The sequence below is a fragment of the Oncorhynchus clarkii genome, chromosome 18, assembly GCF_045791955.1.
Source record: "Oncorhynchus clarkii lewisi isolate Uvic-CL-2024 chromosome 18, UVic_Ocla_1.0, whole genome shotgun sequence".
NCBI lineage: Eukaryota > Metazoa > Chordata > Actinopteri > Salmoniformes > Salmonidae > Oncorhynchus > Oncorhynchus clarkii.
In genome coordinates, this window is record NC_092164.1 from 18,248,950 (window position 1) to 18,266,433 (window position 17,484).

A 17,484-nucleotide genomic window follows, 5' to 3' on the forward strand; every position below is an offset into this window, starting at 1 on the left:
GTACTCTTCCATGCCGTCCCTAAGAGGTGTGCGTCACTTGAGTGGGTTGAGTCACTGACATTATCTTCCTGTCTGGGTTGACGCCACTCTCGGGTTCGTGATGTGGGGGAGATCTTTGTAAGCTATACTCAGCCTTGTCTCAGGTTAGTAAGTGGTGTGGGGGCTGTGCCTTGGCAAAGTGGGTGGGGTTATATCCTGCCTGATTGGCCGGGTCTAGAGGTATCGTCGGACGGGGCCTCAGTGTCTCCCGACCTCTCCTGTCTCAGCCTCCAGTAATTATGCTGCAATAGTTTATGTGTCGGGAGGCTAGGGTCAGTCTGTTATACCTGGAGTATTTCCCCTGTCTTATCCAGTGTCCCATGAGAATTTAAGTATGCTCCCTCTAATTCTTTCTCTCTGCGGATCTGAGCCCTAGGACCATTCCTCAGGACTACCTGGCCTGATGACTCCTTGCTGTCCCCAGTCCACCTGGTCGTGCTGCTGCTCCAATTTCAACTGTTCTGCCTGCGGCTATGGAACCCTGACCTGTTCACCGGACGTGCTACCTCGTCACGGACCTGCTGTTTTCGACTCTCTCTCTCTACCGCACTTGCTGTCTCAAACTCTGAATGATCGGCTATGAAAAGCCAACTGACATTTACTCCCAAGGGGCTGACCAGTTGCACCCTCTACAAACACATTATTTGACCCTACTGGTCATCTATGAACATCTTGGCCATGTGCTGTTATAATCTCCACCCAGCACAGGCAGAAGAGGACTGGCCACCCCTCAGAGCCTGGTTCCTTTCTAGGTTCCTGCCTTTCTAGGGAGTTTTTCCTAGCTATGGTGCTTGCTGTTTTGGGTTTTAGGCTGGGTTTCTGTATAGCACTTTGTGACAATGGCTGATGTAAAAAAGGGCTTTATAAATACATTTGATTGCTTGATGATGCTGTAGGTGTTATTGAAGGTGAGAGTCAAATATTAGAAAAGGCTTTTACACCTAGATCACACCTACAGTGTCATTGCCCAATATGGTACGCAGCATCATCTGGATGTGTGCAACCAAAAGGTCAACATTTACCTTCTCGATTTCAACTGTTGTTTTCCAACCTTACCCAATATACACTTCACTTATCATATTTCTAATCTACAAAAATTTGAAATGACTAACCGATTGAACAACATTAAATATGTGAATAAAAGGTTGTCCCTACCCTTGATGGCACCTTGGACTAGCTCCAGGGATGTGGACCAGGCCACTGGTTCTAATGTTGTTGATGCCTGAGGCTTGAATCTCACTGTGGTTGTTTTTCTAGTTTCAAATATGTTTTATTATGAAGCATTGGTATCCATGTATACAATTGTACTGTTTATTCTGTGAGCGTCATTTTTACACGAGACAACAGTAATATACACAAAATTATCACAAGTATTACCACGCAATATTATTGCAAGAATGTATACATCAAGAACAGTATGAAAGGAAAAGCCTTGAGTCAAAATAAACGCTGTGGTTGTTTTCTAACGATTTATTTTTTAGTTTAAAGATTAGTGGGCAAATCTGTTTTGGTTCACAGTCTTTGCTTTTAGTCAAATTACATTTGTGAGTGTAATGAAAACAAATACCCTGAAATTAGCATGGATACTATGACTGCAGGAATAACCTTTGTACAAAACACATACATTTTTATTACATTGTCAACAACCACAGAAGTACAACCAGAACAACTAAATACAAAATGAGACAAATACACTAAATCCACAGTGGACACAATGACAAAAAACACAAGAAGGTTGCTGGGATTATGTACATATCAAATGAACAAGGTGGAGAAGACAATTGCTAAGACAAAGGCCTGGTATGTACAATTACAGTAAAACAAATACAGAAGACGAGGCAGACTATTCCCCACCCATTAAGTTAGGGTTATAACCTTTCACAAAAAAAGAAATTCTTCCTGAGACGTCATGTTGTGAAGTTTGTTATTTTGATAACATGCGTCTACCTACCTATCCATCCTCTTCGGCAGATTTAACATCTAATGGAGCACATTTGGCTGCTACCTCAGCCAGACACTCCAGGCTTTTCCGGGTGTGACTACATATGTCTGCCGGTATCCTCCTGTTAACAACTATTCTGATCACTCGCGTGGGTTGTTTGTTTGTGTTGCCTATTTCAGGTGTTGCAGCAGGTTCAGGGTCCTGGTTTTTGTCGTGTACTTGAAGCATTGAAACAGATTCGTTTGCCCTCATCCTAGTGTCAACTATTCTTATTACCCGGGTCTGAAAGTCACTCATTTTGTACCTTTTAGCAAGTTCCATGTCTGTGCAGCTTCTTTTGGGCACGGAAGCGGTTTCCTTGTCTGTGTTGGTTACTTGAATGTGTTCCTTTATCGTTTCCATTATCTGAGACGTTTGAGCAAGTTCTGCTTTTGTTTCGTTTGCTTGAGGCCTTCGAACAGGTTCTTTGTCAGTCCTCTCTGCCGTTGAAGTGGTTTCCATGATGGTCCTGCCTAATTTACCAGGTTCCATGTCCGTGCAGCTTAATTGGGGCATTTGAACGAGTCCCTCCATTGACCCCCCACTCAGTCTTTGAACAGGTTCAAAGTTTTCCGCACTTACTTGAACAGGTTCATTGTTCATCTCACGTATTTGGGGCATTTCAGCAGCACTACAGCTTTCCATCCTATTGACAATAATTTTTATTTCCCGGGTAAGAGCAGATTCTTTGCCTGTTTTGCTTATTTTATGCATTGAAGGGGTTTCCTTGCTTGTGTTGATCACTTGAGCAAGTTCTTTCCTTGGCCTGCCTCTTTTGCGCTTTGGAATAAATTTAATTTGATCTAGTGTTTCAGGTGTCTTTGCAGGTACTTTCGTTGTCTGATTTACTTTAGCCTTTCCAGCGAGTTTTTGGGGTTCAGCGGGTCCTTTATTTGTTTCCCGTCCTTCGATACGTTGCCGATTCATTTCACCAACTTGAGGCATTAGACCGGCTTCTGTGTGTAAGTCGGTTTCTTGGGACATTTCAATTGGTCCCTTCCTTGTCCGCCCTCTTTTAGATGTTACAGCAGGTGCCATGCGTGTGTCCATTTTCTGAAGCATTTCGGAGGGTTCCTTGTTGGTTTGGGTTATTCTGGGCATTTGAGTTAGTTCTTGGTTTGTGCCGTATACTTGGGGAACTTGTCTGGGTCTCTTCCTTGATCTCATGTTACTGGGCATTAAAGTGGTGTTCGCGTTTACCTCGCTTACCGGAATGGGTTTCATGCAAGGGTCGGTTAATAGTGGAATTTGAACGAATCCCTTCTTTGGCCTCCCATTCTTGGCCTGTACAACTGATTCTTTGTTTGTCTCAGCAAGTTTAATGTCTGGATTGCTTACTTGAATGGGTTTGTTTTGTGTGTCAGTTACCTGGGGCGTTTGGACAGGTTTCTTCCTTGGACTTCTGAGCTTGTGAACAGGTTCCACGTGTGCGTCGGTTATTTGTGGAGTTTGAGTGTGTTCTATGTTTGTTTTACTTATTTGAGCAAGTTCCTTCCTTGGCCTGCCTCTTTTAGGAATCTTCATTTGTTCCATGCATGTCCTGCTCATTACAGACATTTGAGCAAGTTCCTTCCTTGGCCTGCCTCTTTTGGGCATTTTAATTTGTTCCATGTTTGTCTCGCCCATTACAGACATTTGAGCAGGTTGTACATTTGTCTCACTAATATGAGCAGGTTTCTCGTTTGTATCGCTCAATTGAACGGGTTCCACGTGTGTGTTGTCTACTTGAGACGTTTGAACGGGTTCCACGTGTGTGTTGTCTACTTGAGACGTTTGAACGGGTTCCACGTGTGTGTTGTCTACTTGAGACGTTTGAATGGGTTCCACGTGTGTGTTGTCTACTTGAGACGTTTGAACGGGTTCCACGTGTGTGTTGTCTACTTGAGACGTTTGAACGGGTTCCACGTTTGTGTTGTCCACTTGAGACGCTTGAACGAGTTCCACGTGTGTGTTGTCTACTTGAGACGTTTGAACGAGTTCCATGTTTACCTTAATTATATGAGAAGTCTCCATGTCTGAACGGTGCGCGCCAGTTGCGTTTACTACTGGAGGCGATTGAGCAGGTTTCTTTTTTGTCACCTTCCTTCTCTTGAGATTTTGAACAGGTTTTTCCTTTGCCTCCCTTTTGTCCTCACTGTTCTTCGTCCATCGACTCAATGTAGGTCTGTGAAGGCATGAGAGGGACAGGAAGACACTAGTAGGTTTGTGCCTTGAGATAAGAGCAAATGGTTGAAGTGAAAACCTGTATACACAGGTCCTCAACCGAAATTCAGTTTGATTACTACAGCTCCGTAGAGGATCACTTCTCTATAACTTACTTCTGGACTTTGTGGTAACCATGTTCTTTGATCAGATTCTGGTACTCCCGGGAGTCAGGCCTCTGAGTAGGGCCTTGGTAGTCGTCGCTCCTGCAGTGGACACGAGAGGAGAAAGGTCAGGGGGCACAATAAGAGAGGGATCATCACCAAACACAAACACATCAAAAACACAGACTCTCACCTGGAGCAAGATCTGGAGTCAGGTCTGGAACTCCAATCGGACGAGGACCTGAGGGCACATAGATAAATAAAGGAGAATCTCATCAATTAGCTCCAGTTAATCCCACCTTTCTGTGCGAGGTAGTTTTATGGACAGACTTTGTGGTTACCAAAAGAGTAGCTACGGACTGCTAACCCCTCCCTCCAGGAAATGGTTCTTACCCGTCTCTGGAGTGGGATTGGTCTGAGAACGGGTTCAGAGAGTGTGTCGGAGAGGAACTGGGATACTCTTCAGAACAACTCAGAGTCTGACTCTCATCCTCAGATCTACAAAAGGAGTCCTGCAGGGACCACAAATGAATAAGAGCCACACCAGAACAAACCAAGGGGAAATTATTTTCAAAAATAATTTAATACAGACACCAAGAGACATACAAAAGTAAACAAACAGAATACTTTTTCTGTTGAGGGAATAGAACTTACCCCAGGTTCCTCCACCCCCTCTGTCCGGTCCTGCTGAGGTGGATCAAAGCCGGTTGTCAGCCTCTCTGCGTGTCTCCTGGTAGAGGCAGCACCGGGACACACCCCCAGGGCACTGAGGGCTTTCAACACGCTGAGAGGACAGCCCTGTTTCCAGAACTCGACCCCCAGAGAGGCCTGGATAAAGTTGCACTTCTGCATGGAGGTGTAGAGGACGATGGCCAGGATAAGCCCCGCCCTCTGGCTGACCATATCACCTGCTGCCTCTTCTGTCCTCGGGCTTCAAAAGAGATCAATGGAGAACATGTTACAACAAATGTATGCTTTCATGCACACAGAGAGCAAGTCATTAATAATAAACAGCAGTCACATAATTCAGCCCTGTGGAACCCCGTTTTCAAGTAAAAAGAAAAGTGCCTACAATCAATTATTATTAATTGATTAGCTCTGATCTCTCACCGTTTAATTTCCCTTGCTCCCATCATAACCTGCGTCCTGATGGGGTTGGGTTTGGGGAACATGGCCCTAAGACAGGCCAGGGTCATAGGGGCCTTTTCTTCCCCCCACGCTAGAACCGCGTCCCAGGAAAATCCACTCACACTCGCCTCAGTCAGCGGCTGACGCAATGGCCCACGTTGGTCCTTCATCAATATCTTACTCTGGTAAATCAGACAAATGGATCAATCATACATTACTTTGCCAAACATTTCGTCAACGACACTCACACCCGATGAGCCATAAACTGCCAGTAGCCTATAAATAAATACATTCTTTAAATGAATTATGTTATGTTAAAACAACAATTACCTCCTGGGCGATGACCTCGGCGAGGAAAATGGTCATGGCTTCTCTAGCTTTGGTCTTCATCAGGGACCTGAAGGCCTTCAGGTGCTGGTGGCTGTGCATGTAATGCAGGGCCTTGGCATGAGGGCCAAACCCATAGCTCTGCTTAGTCTTGGAGAAAGGGAGATTCTTCTTCTTGGGCCTTATACCTTCGTCAACGGGGAACGGAGACAGGAGTGTGGAGTGTGTTGTAGGTTGGGGTGTCTTCGGACGTCTTTTTGTTGTCCTCTCTCCAAAGGAGAACAGAGAACTGATCTGATTTGAAGTTTGACTTGATAATGTGGAGGAATTTACTTGATTTGATGGTGTTGAAGAGGAGTGTGTGGTTGGGGCTATGTGCGTTTGAGGTCGTCTGATGGCCGTTGAATGGGATTCTGGGGAACGAGAAGTCAAGGTGGTCCATTTCTCCCCATCCCACTGACGAACTGGCCTCCGTTTGTTTTTTTTAGAAGCAATGCACTCCTCTATGGATAACGAGGATGGGTTGGTTATAATTGGAGTTTGATTGGATAATGTTGTGGATGAGCTTGGTATTTCGGCACGGGGCTTTCGATGTCTGCCAACTTTTGTTGGCAAATCTGACCAAGTCCAAAGCTTCCCATCCTGCTTGGTTTTCCTTCTGAGCACACCCAGACAGACCCAGCAGAGGAAGGATGAGTCATCAGGAGTGATGTCAAAGACTAGCTGGAAGGTCTTGGGGCTGGTCAGCGTGGTGACTTTCCTCCTGTTGTAACCCTTGGGCCCCCTCACAAACCTCACCCCACAAATGCAACACGTCTCTGACTGAGACATTGTGGTGGAAATGTCAGAGTGCTTTAAAAGAAAAGGGACAAAAAAAGGGCTGATGGCTGTTAATCGAAGAATGATAACATATTAATAAATCTCACATTGCAATTGTTAAACAATTCTCCTGTGGGGGAGCAGATAAAATGTATGTATGGTTTTAGAAACAAAGCAGACACAGCGGATCCTTCCAGTGGGACGCTACCATCCAGAAAAAGCCCCGGTGTAAGTACTTTTCTCACATTAATCGACCGTGAATTTCAAAAACATTAAGCGGGGCACGCCCTGGTTAAAAAGACACCTTCCATTGGCAAATTGATGAAAATATCGTAAAGGGATAAATATGATAACATTTTCACTTCCCGCCAGCTACATGCCAAATATTGCAAACAAACTACACTACCACAGAACAACGAATTTGCACTGGAGATCACACAAATACAGTCATATAAAATGACGGCCCTTTGTCAGGTATATCAAACATAGATTAAGGCAAATACATTACATTTCAAACTACTTTAAGTAAGATAACTCTTGAAAGTAATATTGCGTAGAAGTCGGTCTGTTTCGATGGTCCAATGTTTGTGCAGTCACGCATGCGCCGGGCTTCTCCCTCATACAAAAAAATGGTTGACTAGACGCCAAAAGTCACAATACTGCCACCTGTAGGTTTGGAGTATAATGAAACATAGCTCGTATACAGCTTCCATAAACAAAGGATATCCACACACTAAGACAGAAATGCCACTCACACTCATAAATGACATGACAGTGATTAGTCAATAACACAAGCAGATCCATTTCTTTCCTTCTGATCTTTATTACATACAAAAATATGACTGAGGTTGTCAGCACGGCTCTATGCACGCATGAATAATAGCAGCAGAAATACACACAATGTAATACGCAGTGTAATGACCAGTGCATAAGCAGTACTAGCCTGGTCCCAGATCTGTACGCGCTTTAGCCAACTCAGCTTCCTTTGCCGTCCCAGACATGTTAGCTACAGGGTTACCATCACACTGAACACCACAGGGGAGTAAGCTAAAGCACATACAGATTTTTTGCCAAGGGCCTATTGGAAATGGAACCCTATATAATGCACCACTTTGAGTCATAGGGAGCAATTTCAGAGGCAGACCCAAGCTAAAGCAGTACAGACTCATTAGAAATTCTTCTCTTACATGCCTTTAATGAAAACTCATACAATCCAATAGAACTGCTATAAAGTTCATGGCAAAAACGTCTACACGGATGCTGTTACTGCTGGATTAAATGATATACATGCCATAAAAGAAAAGCCTTCCGCATCAAATAAATAAACTATTGTTACACATTTAGGATTTAAATGATTTGTCCCCATCTGTTAGTGGTGGTGAGGGATTAAGATGGGGTCCTGCTCTGCTAGAGATGGCACACCTCACACTCTGGTCTCTCTTCCAGTCCAGACAAAATTAAAGCAGCTAAACTCAGCTACACGCACCAAAACATTTGTCCAAAAATATTTACATAAATAAACGTACACATGCAGCCTTCTTGTGTCTGCCTTCGATGATGATTCAACCATAAATTAAGACATTCAATAACACTCATAACATATGCCTCAGTTGTCACTCCACTTTCTACTAGTCATAAAAATAAAGTACCTAATATAGACATATATACACACACAAAACACTCTGGTTTCACACAGAAAGCTTGTTCCAAGTTTAAGATAGCATCTACAACAGCAGGGATCTTCAAGTGTGCAACTGCTTCCTCATTTAGTGTTTTCTAGAAGTATGACAGAGACCCTCTCTGGAGTCCAAGGCACTTCAGGATGTATCTGAACACACAATCAATTCCAAACCGTTCCTTTGTAACCTCTATTCTTCAGAGAGCACCCACCCTGTCTTCACTACCAGGACTGCACTTCTACCCACTGATAGAGGGTAAGAGGTCATACTGTGGTCCATAGCTTTGGTCCTTTAAGTCTTTTTCATTTATTGCTTTTGTGCTTCTTAGTTGTCCTTCCTGTTGTGGTTTGGAGGCTGTGTAGTAGTCATGCCTGATGTCATTGTTTGTTAGCATTTCTGTTGTAATGGATGTTCTGCAGCTGAAATGTCTTTTTATGTAGTCCTACAGAAGCCTCTGGTTGAGAATCTCCCAGATCATCAGCTTCCGGAACAGGGGCATGTGACACTGAGAAGAGCGAGTGAGAGACATCAGTGTGTGAGTGAAAAAGAGATTGTATGAGTGTACACCGAGTGAGTATGATAGCCTGCGATGGCTTATGTACCTGTCGGAAGTTGAGAGGCCGCCCCTGGGCGATATAGTCAGCATATTTACAGGCAAACACTCCACAATCACTGCCATTCTTCTGTTGAGGGATCTCCTACACACACCACACACACACACACGGGATCCTGGTGAAAAGCAAATCACTAGAGAACGGATGCTATTTCTGACAGCCCTAGACGCACTCTGTATACATTCAAGACAAAATAAGAACAACAAAGATGATTAGATATGTATTTCTGTCTCTGTAATTTACACTGGCCCTCAAGCTGCCCACTGTCCACTTGCACACGTCCAGATCTCGGTCCTTCCTGGCCTTGTGCTCCTCTCTCAGATACAGCCTGGACAGGGTTTGACGAACCAAATACATTACAGGATTACAGAATGAAATGACAAAAAAGATGGTCATCAGATTACAGGTACTTTTGTCAAACCAAATGATTACTGGAAGGGGACTGAGGACTCACAGTAAGAGGTTGCAGATGTCATCATGTCTCTGTCCCATAGAGTCATAGGACCTCACGGTCCTGGAGTTAAAGTTTATCACCTAGAGAAAGAAATAAAGTCCACAGGTATCTACAAATGACCACAGAGAAGTACCAGTGGACTTTCTAAAGCAGTGGTCACCAACCTTTGAGTAACAATCACTTTGACTCAAAATGCAAGCCAAGATCAACCACTCAGATTTTCTTTTTTTTTAACAGGACTTTAAAAAAAACATAAGCCTATGCAACATTAACCAATTAAAAACAATTATGTAGCAATGAGGGTTGTGCTATAGTAGGCTATATTGGCTATGCTTGAATTGCTCTGCCAATGTTCTTCAGATGATTTTTCAATTATCTTTGTTTTAAAACAATCACATCTACTCACGACCTCTCATGCTGTAAACACAGTCATGTTCAAAGTGAATGGCACAGATCCATATACGGCAATGGTCTATTTGCATATAGGCCTACTGTATTGCTGATTGGTTATGCTGCACCAGTCTGTAGAGTATGGGCTGAGTCGTGCGTGTCAATGCAATAGAATCCTACTACGACGCTTTCTGCCTACAACAAAATCACTTGAATAGTTACGTTATATTTCAGTATGTTGCATTTAAAGTGGCTAGTATTGCATTGATTCAATCACAATTCCCACAGTAAAGGGAAATGTTGATAGTGTAAACTCTAGAAAGTTGAGTGATGTTCAATCTCGTGCTTCTCTGTGCAGGCTGATATTTCAGCGTGCAGCTTAGAGGGAACATTGCCTATAGGTGCACTTGATTTTTTCAATGGGCCTGCCGGGTAGGCGGAGATCTCCCTTCAAACAAATGAAATGGTTCAAAATGGGAACACAGCCTTCCCAGTATAGGACTGCCGAATCAAGTGCAGAAATGTTTGGTGATTGACTAGGAAAATCGACCAGTCAGCCGTGATTAACCGGTTGGTGACCACTGTTCTAAAGTGAATGAATCCCCGTCAATCTGGGGCAATTTACAGCCAGTGACCAGTGGACTCCCAGGTGCAGCGGAACCAGGATGATGTCATACTGGAAGAGGTCCACAGCTTTGGTCCATCGCTTCACAGCGGAGTGCCCCCCTCCATGAAGTTTGGGGAAGAAGAAAGTACTGAAGGAGTAGACCTTCAGCCCTTGCCCCGCACTACTGCTATGAATCATTACTAGGGACAGGTAGAAGTTAATCACCTGAGAGACAGAGAGGGAGAGTTTTTTGTTAGACTCACACACACACACACACACACAAACACCAGCAACCTCAAACTTAACAGCCAACAACCAAACACCTCATCGTTGAGCCAGCTCCCTTCCTGTAGAGAGGCCAAGTCTCTCTGTGTGATGCATAGCTTGAAGGCTGAGCTCAGGACCAGGTTAGGATCCCTCTGGGACAGGGCACGACTCACCTCCACAGCCATCTCCTACACACACAGTTTGAAATAAACAGAATGAAAACAGACCCATAGAATACGAACACTCATATGTCAACACACTACACAGACATACCATTATAGGGAAAAAGAACACTCACCTTGCTGAACCTGGGGAGCTCCTCAGCACTGTTGAGTGTGTCAGTGTGTGTTGGCTTCTCTCTGTCAACCAGGTTGAGTCTTGCTGCCACCTCTGCAGAGAGATCCAGCTCTGGCTGCTTCTGCTGGAGGGAGAGAGACTTTATAACAACCTTATGATGCTTCATAGCAGCCTTATGACTCTTCCTAGCATCCTTACTACAGTTCATAAGTGTGTGTCCTACCGTTGCATTACTGGCAGGTTGTGTATCCACAGCTGCGCTGAGAGGCTTACTGAGCCACAACTCTCCTCTCATGTCTCTGGTTTGTTTGGCTGAGGATGTATCTCTCCACATATATACACTGGGGTTAGCTGCAGATAGGAGAAGGAGAAAACATTAGCCTAGGACAACAGCTTCCAATACATGAGAAGGGGGGTGAGAGGCTGTGATAGTAGTCTACCTCTAAGGGGTCCTGTCTTTGGGGTCACAGACTCATAGGTTCTTCCCAAAATGGCCATTCTATGTCCATCCTGTGTAAATGTTGCCCTGTGAGGAAGCGAAGAAAACAGAGGTTTGTAAAAGCTAGCTAACCGAACCACTGGAATTAAAACTATAATCTCACACTCTCCATCACCACTCACCCCTGGGGTTTGGTGCGGGTGAAGGGCAGCGGTTGGCTCTTGCTGTATTTATCGGACACCATCTCCAGAAGCCGTCTGTAGTGCTCCTTATCACTCTCCTTCAGAGCCTGGAAACAGAACACACAGAACACCTGACAACTACTGACATACCTGGAGTGGCATTTAATAAAAAACAGGATCAATCACAGGGTTGATTTTAATTTCAAACTCATTCTTAACTCACCTCCTCCACTGCCAAGCACTGTCTGTGGGTGCGGTTAGGGGTGGGCGGGGGTAGGTTTGAGCTGGGGGGTCCTGTCCCAACCCCCAGGGTAGGCCGACTGGGCAGGAGCTGGAGGGAGCGTCTCTGGGGCTCGTCTCCGTCTCTCCCTCTGTCTGGGTTCCCTGGACCCAGCACTGAGCCACTGAAAACAAGACAGAGGACACAACGTTTAAAGGAAGAACACATATCCCACATATGTAGAACCTTTGTGTTAAAGCCCCAGAACTGAAAGTATGCAGTAGACAGAAGAGGAGACCTACCTGTGTTTTCTCAGAGGGGGAGAGGCTCCCTGGAGGAGGCCCAGCCCCCCCCGCTCCCTCTGTCCTCCTACTGTTGGTTTCTCTGGAGACATGGAAAGAGGGATAAACAGGTTGAAGCCACCACTTGACCTGTCCCCTCTGCTGTTACACATATATTACATACTATGATGTTGTAATGTACAACACAGCTGTCCTCCTTCCTTATCGATCAAACAATCAGAGCCCTCGTTGCTCACCCATTTTCCAATCAGAGCCCTCGTTACTCACCCATTTTCCAATCAGAGCTGCTCATCCATGAGGTGTGAAGTTCATCTATTCCCATCAGGCCCACGGGGCCCTACATAATAGGAGTGATTTAGGACATAGTCAGATGTGAATATTGTGCAGCTATTGCACAAACATTTTAACGTTTATATACTGGTATGTGTCTTTCAGTCAGAGCAGTGGTTTATGAGTGTGTTGTGTACGGTACTAGAACGCACCACTGGTACACAATCATACCTGGCTTGCTGTGTACCTTCTGTTTCTCTCACTGGCAGGAGACAGTGGGTCCCTCAGTCTCAGCAGCCCAGCCACCCCTGCTACAGTCTTCTTCACAAAACTAATGATGTCTATGACAATGAGAGAGTACAGTACAGATGTAGTAAGTTCAAAGCTAACTAACTCATGTTAGTTACAATGACAATTAATTATAAGAACAGTGTTTAAAAGTTATTGGTAATAAGTTACCATACCTTTTCTCCGTCTCTTGATCGCCACTGGTTCACTCTGGCTAACATTTCCTGAAACATGAACGCTGTAACAGAATGTAAACACGTTTACTCAACAACAATGAACAGTAACTACCTGACAGTAACTAGCCAGATAGTAAAGTTACATTTGTTAGCTACAGTAAGTTTGTTACATTTATTCATTTCTACAGTACCTTGTTATTTGGTACGTTAGGAAATATTTAACTAATGTCTGGTAAGTGGCGCGAGGAAAGCGTTAGCTCGCCTTGTTTATTTTTGAAGCAAGCAGCTAACACCAACTGGAATGAATGACAATTGTTGCTAATAATTAGCTAGCTAGGTTATCGAACTTGGGTGACATGTTAGCGGTTAGCAAGTTGACTGGCTAGCGTTTGCCAGCTAGCTTACTAACGCGTTACGTAAACAGCTACACAGAGCACACTAGCACCAAAGACAGTACATGTGCCAGTCACCGACCTCTGGTAGTTCCTTTTGGTTGGCCTGGCGTTGCTATCCTGCCGTTGCGAGTCTATCTCCCCGCCAACGTTCAAACCAGGCCAACCGGAATGTTTTTGCCCGGTTATAGGCTCGAAAAGCGACGATAGTCCGTCAACTACCCATCCGTACATCACAGACAGATACGAGAGAATGGAAACTTCCTCGTACGGTCGGGCCAGGACTAACTGCGGTTTAAAATGCAAACTCAGTGGGCACGAATGTTCTACCTGCGCCAAACCACCATTCGCCTTCTATCTAGCACAGTTAGCCTAGCATTTAGCTTCGTGTTGAAATGACTGACGTGAATGTACACAAACGTGAAGACCGTAAACTGTAGGGGTAAAACGTCAGACTTCCACGTCCGGTCTACTTGGATATGTTACTCTTATGCCGCGTTCCCTTACTAGTTGCAACTACGAAACTCGGAAATGTATGACTTGCTAAGCGGTTGACATCGGCACTTGTATAAATACAATCAGTTAGCAAACATTTCGGAGTTTCCTAGTTCCGACTAGTTTTTGAAAGCAGCATTAAACTGGATACTGTGGCATGTAAAAACATCGTAGCCAGTTTTTCACTGTCTGTAAGTGCTCCGTTTTGCATATCATGGGTGTTGTGTGATTATGTTTTCGTTGGATTGTCAAACAAATTACTTCAAAAAAGTAGGCTACCTGCGCAGTTCGATCCACCACAATTGATTTAGGTTATACTCTGTACTGGACCGCAAAGCCTAATGGCTATTTTCACCCCAAATTTAGACAAGTTTCTGTTTAGAATTTCGGCCATTTGTTCGTCAACTATATTTATACATGCAGCGTATCTTCTGTCATAACGTGTTGCCCTATAAAACTAAATAAAATAGTGTTCGCCAGACTGTCTGACATCGATAGAATGAATGCATTAATCTAGTTATCACCATTAAAGTTTTCTGTTTCGTTTAGGGACCCGGGGAGAACGCAATAACTAAAACAAATGGGAATGGTTGGTCCTGTGCAGTGTCCAAATGGCATCAGTTTTAACGGTTTTTATTTAATTAAAAGCTGACAAAACACGTTTCTTTATATACTTTAGTTCGTTTTGGGAGCATATTTGATGTGGTTAAAAAACTGTCTGCATGCATAAGTGTCAAAGATAATACATTTGCATTTTCTCAAGAGATGCTGAAATAAATCATACACTGAACAAAAATAACGCAACAATTTCAAAGATATTACCGAGTTACAGTTCATATAAGGAAACCAGTCAATTGAAATACATTTATTGGGCCCTCATCTCTGGATTTCACATGACTGGGAATACAGATATACATCTGTTGGTCACAGATAACCTTTAAAAAAAAAGGTGTGCCACACCTGTCAAGTGGGTGGATTATTTTGGCAAAGGAGAAATGCTCACTAACAGGGATGTAAATACATTTGGGCACACAACTCTCGCTTCTTGTGTGTATGGAACATTTCTGGGATCTTTTATTTCAGCTCATGAAACATGAGACCAACACTTAACTAAAATAAACGCAACATGTAAAGTTCTCCACTCCTGTTCCCGAGGCAAATGCAAGATATTTGTTTATTATTTTAATGCAAGACATGCATACATTCTGCAGTTTATATTATGGCACGTGAGATTATATGCAGTCAGTGTCCAGATTTCAATTACTACTCTATTTAACCCATATTCATTTAAATGAGGAATATTCTGCTTATTCATGTCCAAAGGGTTACTCGTGAACGGGAAATCAAAAGGTGCATGTAAACAGTTTATACGGAATAAGACCTTAAACAGGATGAGCTACTATCTGGAAAACTGTGTGCATGTAAAACGGTACCAGTTCCACTCGACTAACCAATGACCTACCTTGTATGCCCTGAATGATTACATCATTTAATGGGCATCTCAGTGATTAAATACATGTGCATCCAAAGCACCCCAGAACTAATCACCAGCGTTAATGAATGATTAACTAAGTAAAATGGAGGGGTGTTTGTACCACCATCAGTTTTTGATCAACCCACAATCTAACAATACTGTAAGTATTGATGTAAGTCTGTGCATGTCTGATCCTGCCTTAAAAAGATATACACCCAATGCGCAAGGCAGGTAATCACACAATTCAAATATTTATTGATTTTGTAGAAATGGTGATCGATAAAAAATTGTAATTAAAATCATTGACAAAACATGTTCACCAGCTTTGATCTAGCTCAGAATTCCAGTCTGAAACTTGACACATTTATCCACATGAAACTTTAACAAATATTAACAGCGAACATATATACAGAATCAGAGATACAAACTTGAATAAAGGTCGGGTAGAAAAATATCGATCTAATACTTTCAAAAACACATGCATTCGGGTGAGAAGACCTCTTAGGATTTACTCGGAGGCCGACAGAAATATCTGTGGAAAAAAGTAATCGTAAAAAAATACATTTGTCTTTTAAAAAAAGTGTTTGACTTTCTAAATCAGATATTAGACAAATACATTCCCTTGTATATTTGAACACAGATGGATCATAAATATGTTGCATTGAAAGGAGGCATTCATACACGGCTTCATTCCTTCCTTCAGCAGTCAGACTTCTTGTGGTAGGAGAGAAGAGATGGAGAGTCTGGAGGAGAGAAAACAATGTGTCAGAACCGGATAAACACACACTCTCCCTCTCACACACACAAACATATGAACACTCAGGTGTCTGTGGAAAACACTCAGTACAGAAGAAAGCCATTCTAAAATAAACAATGGTCCATTGTGCCTGCTTACACTAGATTGTTCCCTACCCTGAGACGTGCATCCTGGTATTTGTAGTTTGTTCAGTATGGTGGGGGTGATGTGGGGAGATATTAACGAAGCAGTGTATTCTGGTACTTGTAGTTAGGTCCTCACCTGGGCCGTACCAGTAGATGAGGGACAGACAGCTGAGGTACAGCCATGTCCTGTTCTCTTGCAGCCACAACTGCCGATAGCCAATCATATCAGGGGAACTTTGAGGCGGGGCTAAGTAATCCCTGCTAACTGGGTCAGGAGATGGGATTGGAGGTGGTGAGATTGATTGATCAGTTTGTCAGAGAGGAAGTGTCCATGGTAACAATGCCGTCCCCTAACCCAGGGATTGTGGGTAGTGGACTTGCCGTGGTACGATGCCATCACCAAGCTAAAGCCCCTCTTTCTCCCTGTCACCTCTGATCTCCCCCCCATCTCATTCAGTGAGTGTGTGCTCAACCATTAAGTGTAACCAGGGTGTGTGTGTGTACCTGGACGTGCAGCCCCCAGGCGTTGCTGTACGTTCTCCAGGTGGTGGATGTAGTCTGTCAGAGACCGCTCGGCATCCTGGGACAGAACACTGGACAGAGCACACTCAGAGGACAGGACCGGGTTGGAATACACTCTAGGGGGTACAAGAGGGGAGAATAAGAGAGAAGACAAGAGAAAGAAAGAAGAGGAAAAAAAATACATCTCAAGCTATGTCGTTAAAGAGATTTCCCCTCAAATGAATGGATGTTTACAATGGAAGGAGCAGTACCGGTTTTGCAGCCTGAAGGGTGATTTCATTGGTGACACCACACCCTTACGGGTGGGGCTGCTGTCTCTAGTAGGTGGAGAGGAGTTGTGATTGGCCAGTGGCTGCTGCTGCCTCAAAACCTCAGTCCTGGAAGCTGAGAGTGAAATAGAAAGGTTACAAAAACTGTCCATGTACCTTGCCTGTGTGACGTTGGTAATCCTATCTTCATCGCTCTGGATGTCTCTCACACGCACGCACCTGTGCTGTGTCCGTTGACAGTGACAGTTGTTGTAACTCCTCTCCTGATGACTCTCTGCCACTTCCTGGTCAGGAACTTCAGTCTGGAGGAGAAGGACAGGGAAGGGTTAACATGCATGACACAATGACCCATTGCTCTAACATATAACACCCACCCACACGAGAAACACAACACCCAACCCACCGTGAGATGGCGATGACAGCTCGTACTGCAGCTCTGAAGCGTGAGAGGGGAGAGTGTGTGTGGGTGTGGGGGGGCGAGGGGTGCGCCCCCATCCGAGCGATAAGACAGAGAGTTGCCTGTTCACAGTCCTGAAAGCCCCCCAGCAGGAGCAGAAGGTAGCGCTTCTGGTAGACCAGAGACTTCCTAAAGCTCTCAGCCCGTAGATAGCGCTCATACAGTCGCTGGAATAGAGGGACAGACACACAAACAGGGTTAAAGGGAC

At 44.1% G+C, this 17,484-nt stretch overlaps 3 protein-coding genes across 7 annotated transcripts in view; all 3 read right to left on the reverse strand.

Moving 5' to 3' along the window:
• Nucleotides 1-1,287: 1,287 nt before the first annotated feature.
• On the reverse strand, nucleotides 1,288-7,197 carry LOC139373135 (uncharacterized). Of its 2 annotated transcripts, XM_071113268.1 has the most exons (8): nucleotides 6,783-7,197; nucleotides 5,785-6,633; nucleotides 5,437-5,636; nucleotides 4,981-5,257; nucleotides 4,720-4,838; nucleotides 4,520-4,567; nucleotides 4,339-4,428; nucleotides 1,288-4,184 (listed from the first exon to the last, which is right to left on the reverse strand). In XM_071113268.1, exons 2-8 carry the CDS (start codon nucleotides 6,610-6,612, stop codon nucleotides 1,991-1,993), a joined length of 3,756 nt encoding a protein of 1,251 aa, XP_070969369.1. In that variant the 5' UTR covers nucleotides 6,613-6,633; nucleotides 6,783-7,197; the 3' UTR covers nucleotides 1,288-1,990. The 2 variants fall into 2 exon arrangements, with proteins under 2 accessions (XP_070969369.1, XP_070969370.1); XM_071113269.1 differs by lacking the exon at nucleotides 1,288-4,184 and having other exon boundaries at nucleotides 4,247-4,428; nucleotides 5,785-7,196.
• A 184-nt stretch (nucleotides 7,198-7,381) lies between these two features.
• On the reverse strand, nucleotides 7,382-13,667 carry LOC139373136 (sentrin-specific protease 2-like). 4 transcript variants are annotated; one of them, XM_071113270.1, is made up of 16 exons: nucleotides 13,260-13,667; nucleotides 12,786-12,847; nucleotides 12,553-12,662; nucleotides 12,319-12,388; nucleotides 12,052-12,133; nucleotides 11,753-11,933; nucleotides 11,530-11,636; nucleotides 11,349-11,434; nucleotides 11,132-11,259; nucleotides 10,910-11,032; nucleotides 10,668-10,799; nucleotides 10,363-10,569; nucleotides 9,348-9,427; nucleotides 9,137-9,221; nucleotides 8,882-8,977; nucleotides 7,382-8,784 (listed from the first exon to the last, which is right to left on the reverse strand). In XM_071113270.1, exons 1-16 carry the CDS (start codon nucleotides 13,409-13,411, stop codon nucleotides 8,722-8,724), a joined length of 1,764 nt encoding a protein of 587 aa, XP_070969371.1. In that variant the 5' UTR covers nucleotides 13,412-13,667; the 3' UTR covers nucleotides 7,382-8,721. The 4 variants fall into 4 exon arrangements, with proteins under 4 accessions (XP_070969371.1, XP_070969372.1, XP_070969373.1 ...); XM_071113271.1 differs by having other exon boundaries at nucleotides 10,910-11,029; nucleotides 13,260-13,593; XM_071113272.1 differs by lacking the exon at nucleotides 10,363-10,569.
• Nucleotides 13,668-15,024: 1,357 nt separating this feature from the next.
• Nucleotides 15,025-17,484, reverse strand: part of LOC139373137 (pericentrin-like) — a 46,961-nt gene continuing 44,501 nt past the window's right edge. The window contains exons 53-57 of the mRNA XM_071113274.1: nucleotides 17,223-17,443; nucleotides 17,039-17,121; nucleotides 16,802-16,934; nucleotides 16,533-16,666; nucleotides 15,025-15,889 (exon numbers count right to left, since the gene is read on the reverse strand). Coding sequence (XP_070969375.1) covers nucleotides 15,846-15,889; nucleotides 16,533-16,666; nucleotides 16,802-16,934; nucleotides 17,039-17,121; nucleotides 17,223-17,443 — 615 coding nt within the window. The 3' untranslated portion in view covers nucleotides 15,025-15,845. The remainder of the gene's footprint in view (nucleotides 15,890-16,532; nucleotides 16,667-16,801; nucleotides 16,935-17,038; nucleotides 17,122-17,222; nucleotides 17,444-17,484) is intronic.